Raw genomic sequence first — 8,479 nt, 5'->3', positions numbered from 1 at the left:
ATCAATTAGGTTAATATATATATATTTGATCTTTCCACAACATAGACATGCATTAATTGTTTCCACTCGACAGACAAATGGGACCCATAGTGGTGTAGATTATATTAAATTAATTTAAATTTATCTCAAGGCTATGTAGAGTTTACAAATATATCTATATGTCTTTTTGGTTTAGAGATCTGGTGGGTGGAGTAGCATAAGTCTGTAGACAAAATTAGTTATGTGGACAAAGTTTGTCTCATAGACAAGTTGAGGAGTACAAACTTGTCCATTAACTTAAAGTACTTGTCCATTTGTCAATTATGTTGTCTACTAGTTTTTTTGTAAAACATGTAGTACATGACATGATTAATAGTGGACAAGTAATGATTTTGGACAACTGTAAAACTGGTCTATGGAGTAAATAAATTTTTATCTTTGTAAAATAACTTGTCCATCACAAGATCAACAGTGGACAACCTCGTGTGTTTAATTTGTCTGCCAAATTAATAGCTCTGGCAGTGGTGAATGATATGGGAAAAAACACAGTTGAGCTTCTGAAAGAGTCGACAAAGAAAAAAAAAGAGATTTTTTGAAAGAAAAGTTAGAAACTTTAGACACAAAAAAAGTTTTTGTGTGTTTGATTTTGTGAATTTGAAGAGATGTGGAGATAATTAATAGAAGCAGAAAGAGATGAGAAAAAAAAACAGAATGAGATAAGTGTTCGTTGGAGATGGGGATAGAATTAATGGAAGAAGAAAGAGTTGAGAAAGCCGAAAACGATGAAGGCTATTTTAGTATTTTTTTGTTCTGGTTGTGGTATTTCGTAAAAAGAGTTAGCAAATGTGGTAGAACTAATAAGTTTATTTTTAAAATGTGGTAGAATTGTTAAAAAAACTCTTTGTATTAAGTTGGCTAATTTTTTCTTTATATTAATTTAGTGTTATCATGATATATATTCATGTAAGACATAATTTATTATCAGTAAAAACACATCTGACACCTACAATTTTTATTTTTGGAGACTAATTTTGAATTTGGCTAATAAAGATACATGAACGAGCTTCGGTCTAGATATTAGCCACTCAAAAGCTTCCTTCCTACCAATCTCTCCAAGTCCCATGATGGAACATGCTATGGTTGCATATGTACCAATCTCGGCTCCACCAGACTCTATATACTCATCAAAGCTAGGAACATGACCTCCCCGTGCCCATTTGACAAGTTCGAGGTTTGTCCTTGCAATTATCTTGAACTACTTACCAAAAAAAATTAAACATGGTACAACTTATTACCATCCAGCGAATGTTGGGTTTGGTGGTCATGAATAATAAAAGTTTACGTACTCACCTCTTCTATCATCTTATCCATCATAAATAATCTTCCTTGTGGCCTCAATATTTCTTCATACTCTTTAAAAAGATACATCACAAATTTGAAGGCAGTCTTCATGTGACCTTGAAGATTTTCCATGTAATCCGGATCCCATCTGTTAGTATATCACACGACATTGGTTATGGGGATCCATGCTAGACTCATAATAGGTTTTTGCGATTTAAAACATGAATCTTTGCAATGTATATATATATAGATATAGCTTAGCTAATTAAGGTACCTTTCCAGACAATCTACCAGGCTTTCAACTTCAGGAACTGAACCGTAAGTATCACAAGCGTCGTCTAGAAATGTGATTACTAAGTACAACTTAGCCGACATAATTCTCCCAAGTGAAAATTGTGGCTCGAAGTACATCATCAATGCTGCAAACCAAGTCTCTACAGTTCTTTCTCTGAAGTTAGGTGGAAAGTTTGATGTATGTTCTAATTCCCTCCACCACCTACCAAAATATGAAAAAAGAATAAAAAGATGCTGTCAGAAAGAACCCGAGCTATCTTAGATGAAAACTAGATCATTCACACATACATTGTGATGGTCTTTAATTCTTGGAAGTAATGAAGCTGCAAGAACTTGAAATTGAGCTTGGCTAGCTTAAGAAGTGTGTCATCGCGGTCCTCTTCGTGTTCATAGAACGAGATATACTCCCTTGCAACCAGCGCTTGGATGTTCCGGTGCTGAGGTATGTGAAGAGCATTTTGTATAAGCTTTGAAATATGTGGTGGACACGCTCTGCGACCTGTAGCTAGTGTCTCCAAGTGGTTCAGTGTGAAACTTAAAACTTCATCCAGAATATGATCTGTCGTTGTCCCAAAGTGCACTGCTTCGTAGAAGCTTAGCATACCCTTGACATCTTCTATTAAACATTCCTTGAACTTACCATCGTCTCCTTTAAATCTTTTGAAAACATCTTCATGGAAATATATATATATATATATTTTTCAATATATCAATTATATATGCACACATCCGAGTTGGAAGACTATCAACATACTAGGACTTATTTAAAAAGATTACTTACCGGACAACATATTTAGACCATATGTTCTAAAAACCCGAAACATGGCTGAGATTGTGTCCAAATCATTTTCATCAGCGATCAAATCTTCTATCTTCTCGAAAGCATGTTTCAGGCTCTCTTCGATTTCCTTCTCAAAATGATAAGAGAGACCAAGACTCTCCAGAAAATGAATCGAAAGAATTTTTGTTTTCAGTCCGTCTTTGTCACTGGAAGGCAACATGAATATGTTCGCTATTACTTCAGGCTTTAGTAGTTTAATCTCTGTTTCAAGGACCTCAAAATCATTAAAAATATCTTTTCATATACACCTCAATTTATATAGACATCATAACATATATAGGTAGTCAGATTGAAATAAATGGACTCACCGAATCAGCCATGGAAAATCGGAGAAACTGGTCACCCCATTGAGAGGATGGCAGTTCTGTAAAATTTAAAAAGTTTTCCCAATCGAGATTTCTTAGTGCTTCCATAGAGAGAGAGAGAGAGAGAGAGAGAGAGAGAGTAGTGATAACTGATATAACTTGGTAGACGGTAGACATATATATATATACACACACACAACGGAAGTGATCAGAGTTGATGGCAATTTTGGTATTCTTTTTTTTAGTGGAAATTTTTAAGCACTATGGCTGCAAATGGTTGAATTAATTGTGTTGAATTAATTAAAGTTGAAAATAATTGAGTTCGAATATTATTCAATCCATTCATTTTCAAAAGTTGAACATTATTTTTGCTATAAGATTATTATTATTTTTTTTAACTTTTTAGGTTGAATGGATTGAATAGTTTTTATCAACTTCTTTAACTACTTCTAATGGAATGGTGAAAATTGATTGAATAATTTTTTTCAGCTCATTTAACCTTTCTAATTGTGTAACTATTTACACCCTATGAGTTTAGGAAATAAGGAGAGGAAAATGCCATTCAGAGCCGGCCACAGATACAAGTGAAGCAACCACTTGCTTGAGGCCGCTTATTTATTAAACATATTTCGTCCGTATAATTTGGTAAAGTATACGTAGTCTGGTGGTAGTGGTTAGTTAATTCTCATCTTCATTTCCTCTGTTCGAGTCCCATAACACAAAATATCAATTAACCCTAGCGGTCATCCGTTCTTCCTCTAGCCTCTCTACTCACATCCTTTATCTCCTTGTTCAATATTATTTATTTATTTCTCTGATTCTGGATTCACCATTTTTTGTTCTCAAATCATTGATTTTGCCTATAGATCTTATACCTATTTTAGATTTTATTAGGTAAACTTTTTCTCTTTGTTGTGATTCTAACATATATAGTTTTAAAGTTGTTCTTCTTATTTACATTATTCTCCATATATCTTTTGTTTATGCTAATATTTAATATTTTTTTTAGTAAGATGTCTTTTTTAAAGGAATGAGTTTGCAAGTAAAAATGAAAGAAGAATCATTTTCACAAAATTAAAAAATAACGATCTTTGATATTTTAGAACTTTTAGTGCTTTTGTTAAACAAATCCAGTTTTATTATTTAATTTGAAAAAAATTAGTATAAACATGTGCAAAGCAGCCTTTTTTTTTTGGTTCGCTTGTAGCCAAGTAAAACATAGCGCCGGCTCTGATGCCATTAGATTTGTTCAATCGCATTATTTATATTTTTAGAAAGAGTTTGAATAAAATGTGTATATTTAATTAACTACCTACGTTTCCTCGCAATGTTAATTAGATCTTTGAGCCGACGGTGATAAAGCAAATAGGCCAGGCCAACACTAAACTAGAATATGAAAATCTAAACGTAGCTAATTTAACAACACAATTGCAATTGCAAACATTCAGGCGTTTATTACCCGCTACTCCGTTTAGAGTTAATACTAAGCCCAAAGCCCCAAAGTATTAGCTAACCAAAAAATTGACGATAGTAACTCTAATGTTCCGTACGTGTATATGTATTATTCCTATGTTGTTGCATGTAAAACGTTATGAATTGAAATATTTCGAGGGTGCGTGTATATATAAACGTGCTGAAAACAGGGACATGCTATTGTAACTGATCTGACGGTCCCACTTTATGAACTCAATTGTAATCTTTACATCACGTTTTCACTACAAGAAATATGAGTTTTGTTAATACTAGAAAAATGCTATTATATATCATTGATAGCTAATTATCAAAATTATCAAACGCTATCTCTGCCCCAACTATAATAGAATCACACCCTACAATAACATTTTTTGATATGCTATTATATGTCGTTCTATTATAGCACTAATCAAATGTTTTAATATATTTTTTGATAGCTCGTAATTTTTGTTATATTATACTGTATTGTAGCAATTTTTATGTGCAACATTATAAAATGATGTATTGATATATTATTCCAAATATATAAATTGGAAATCCAATTAATTATATGCTACAAAACCAATTTGTTACAAACTTACAAAGCATGTTTCTTTCCATTAATGATCAAATGATATATAACTATAATTTTATAAAGTAGTTCATCAAAAAAAGCTCTCAAAAAATATCATAAGTACTTCTATTCATATTGGATTAAAGAACTCCATTGGTATGCTCTCGAAGGTCATGAACAATGGTTGCGGTTCTATTAACACTACCAATAAGAAGATAATCACCCTTCTTGTTCCACTTCAGGAGAAAAATGGTCCTTTGTGTTCGTTGAGAGTACTTATCACGTCTCCTAGAACTGTGAAAAAACAAAACTAAATTTTGTAATCTAGAAACAGACTCTCTAAAATGTGTTGTAGATAGAAACACTAACCACACAAGCTGAGAACGTGTGTCCATCTCTCTCTTTATGCCAACAACCTCCATTGTTGATTGTTCATCTCCATGGTCTACTTTTTGCACTGCAACCACCAAATAAGACACTCTAGTGAATAGTGATCTAAAAGCTCAAGTCATGTTGAATATTCCATAACAGAAAAACACAAGAGTTATTGAAAAATAACATAAAACTCATTGTAAGCACCATACATTAAAAGCCAAGTGAATATACCTTGTAAGCACCAACATAAAACTCATTTTCGAGCATGTCCCGCAAGTGTTCATCAAGAACATAGACAAACTTCTCGAACCGAGATAACCACTTGCACTTCTTACAACAATTTACCTTCGTTCCTGCAACATCGAAGGTTAAAACATGAATCAAAGGTTCTTTACTTTTTCAATCTCCAGAACATTTGTTCATTTATGTGTAAAGACAAATAACTAACCAGTCCTTGACAATTTTTCTTCTTCCTCATGATCCAGCTCAGTAAGAACGCCTGCAAGATATCAACGACATTGGATATATGGACTAACCTGTTGTCGACTACACCTGCAAACCAAGAAGTAAAATTCTTCTGTTATAGTTCTCCAATTTCAAGCAGATTTTACCAATTCTGAAACAGAAATTAGGGATTGACACAACAATGATGATTCTCTTGCTTCTCTTCTTTGCAGACCAACGCTCAAGTCTTAATTCAAAACTTGAGATTCCTGCCAAACCAAACAAATCTAGCAGCGTAGAGAGAAGCACAAGAAACAATAGGTGAATAAAGAAAATTAGAGTCATCCAGCCAACTATAAATAAAACCTTTGGAAAACTTCATCAGGTTTAAAAATACATCTAGAAAGAAACACTTTGAGCTCAGCCGAGAACCAAACCTAAACTTAGAGACATCTTGAGATAGTTGAACATGAAATATGTAAAGTGAAGCTAGAAGAAAGTTTGAAACTTTAACCTGAACTCTTTGTAATTTTAGAAAGAATCACAAGCCCATCCTTTATCTCTATTAGTAGACCATTATAGAAAACGAAACGAGACAACGAACGTAGTAACCCTAAATCCAAGCAAAGCTTTCCAAATCAAACTCCACCAAGCTTCTGCTCCTCCTCAATGAAATCTCTGTTAGTAACCCGAAACTGAATCATGTGAGATAAAAGGAGACATCAACGACAATAGAAACAGCGACGTTATAGCTTGAAGGCGTAGTCAGAGACAAGCCCTGCCGTTGCATCGCCGCGTCGAGGATGATAGATCTGGAAATCTGAGGCCAATTGATGGATCTGGGACAAAGAGATGATGAATCGATCTAAATCTGAGGTGGAACTGATAAAATCCACCAAAACTAGCGACAAAATCAGAAGAAGAGGAAAAGAGTGAGAAGAAGCTTGCTTTTTCGGATGAAGGATCTGAAGGAGCAGAGACGAAGTAGAAGAGAAGAAAAATGAAAATAAAACTTAGGTCTTGCTTAGTGTGAAGAGTGAAGACAACCAAGTGAGTATTTTTTTTTTAAAGTGTTGAACGGTTTTTGTTTAAGTGTTAAGCGGTAAATTAAAATTTTGCTAAATTTTGGTTCATTGTTGGCGGTTTGAGTAATTATAGCTTTATTCTTTGTTATTATTTAGGCTTAGCGTTAATGAAATGCTATGATATAGGCACCAAAATCTGAATACTATTTTTAATAGCACTTACGAAATATGTGCTATCGTATGATGCTATCAGTGTACACTTTTTTGTAGTGTTTGCACATGTCCCGTCACAAACAGGAATAACTAGTGGAAACATTGCAAGGAGTTAAATCGACATAGTGGGAGATGAAGAAGATGAGTTAGCTATAGAAGATTGCATTAGTTACCAAACTCAAACCAAAAAAAGAAGAAGAAGATGATGATTTTGATTAATCAATTTCTTCACATCACTCTATAACTCATCTTTCACATGTTAATAATGCAAGCACCATCTTCTAAACTTGTTCTAGGCATAAATGTGTAACACCCTAGTTTCAAGAAATGTGTAACACCCTAGTTTCAAGAAATGTGTAACACCCTAGGCATAAATGTTTGAAAGATTTGATTTTGACAGTTTATGTCACAAAAATACACTTACTTTTCGATAAAACATCCCGAGAGAACTCCACGTGTAAGCGTGCTTTAGCGATTTCAGGATGGATCGATTTATGAATAGAATGTTTAGTTAGTGCTAATCGATGTTGGTTTCTTCATCTTAAATGTGTTTAATGCTTGAATTAGTTTTATCACCTAGTTCTAGAACCTAAGTTATGTTACACAGCAAAAGTATTTAACGAAATGTCGGAATCAATTTGAGATGATCAACACTCCTCTAGCTAACGAGAGTTGATGATAGATATTCTTATGAACTAATTAGACTTAAGTTTAATGCTAATTTGATTTCATGATTACAAATAAAAGATTAATAATTGTTGATTTCATGTTTACAGGCTAATTCCTAAGAGAGGATTAGTCTGTTATCGTGATTTATGTTCTATACCGGTTCTTACTTAATTTCCCTTGATTCATTGATTGCCTTTTGTAACGCCCCGATCATCACTTTTCAGTGGGCCCACGTCCAATCCGAGTCCATGAGTCCACCTTTCTTAATGGGCTTCACGTCCTCTCACTAGGCCCGTGAGCCCATCCATATACGACGGTCAGTTTGCTACGACTGGGAGGCTTTAAAGACTTGTTACTATCCCTAAAAATCACCACATGATCTTTTCCTATGTTTTGTCCTCACTCGCGCAGTTCCGACAATCACTTCCCGGAAGGTCACCCATCCTGAGACTAATCCAGCTAAAACACGCTTAACTCTGGAGTTTCTCATGACCCTTGACCGAAAATATAAGTGCACTTTTGGTGACATAGGTGGCCAAATCAATTCTTTTAAACTTCTCCGCATGTCCCTGAAACCGGGGTGTCACAATTCACCACCACTAACAAATCGCAACGTCTACACTCGTATGGGTTCGACTTTGATACCACTTGTAACGCCCCGACCATCACTTCTCAGTGGGCCCAATGTCCAATTCCAGTCCATGGGCCCACCTTCCTTAATGGGCCTCACGTCCTCTCACTAAGCCCGTGATCCCATCAATATCCGACGGTCGGTTTGCTACAACTGGGAGGTTTTAAAGACTTGTTACAATCCCTACAAATCACCACATGATCTTTCCCTGTGTTTTGTCCTCACTCGCACAGTTCCGACAATCACCTCCCAGAAGGTCACCCATGCATCCTGAGACTACTAAAGCTCAAGCACGCTTAACTCTGTAGTTCTCTCAGGACCCTTGACCGAAAAGAT

The 8,479-nt window shown here is 34.8% G+C and overlaps 1 protein-coding gene across 1 annotated transcript; it reads right to left on the bottom strand.

Moving 5' to 3' along the window:
• LOC104763114 (alpha-barbatene synthase-like) lies at positions 992–2,887 on the bottom strand. The gene is made up of 6 exons (XM_010486531.2): positions 2,764–2,887; positions 2,396–2,656; positions 1,903–2,284; positions 1,595–1,816; positions 1,330–1,468; positions 992–1,234 (listed from the first exon to the last, which is right to left on the bottom strand). Exons 2-6 carry the CDS (start codon positions 2,613–2,615, stop codon positions 992–994), a joined length of 1,206 nt encoding a protein of 401 aa, XP_010484833.1. The 5' UTR covers positions 2,616–2,656; positions 2,764–2,887.

The sequence above is a fragment of the Camelina sativa genome, chromosome 18, assembly GCF_000633955.1.
Source record: "Camelina sativa cultivar DH55 chromosome 18, Cs, whole genome shotgun sequence".
In the NCBI taxonomy this organism is placed as follows: Eukaryota; Viridiplantae; Streptophyta; class Magnoliopsida; order Brassicales; family Brassicaceae; genus Camelina; species Camelina sativa.
Note: the sequence above shows the minus strand (reverse complement) of the source record. Positions and strands in the feature narration are given on the sequence as shown.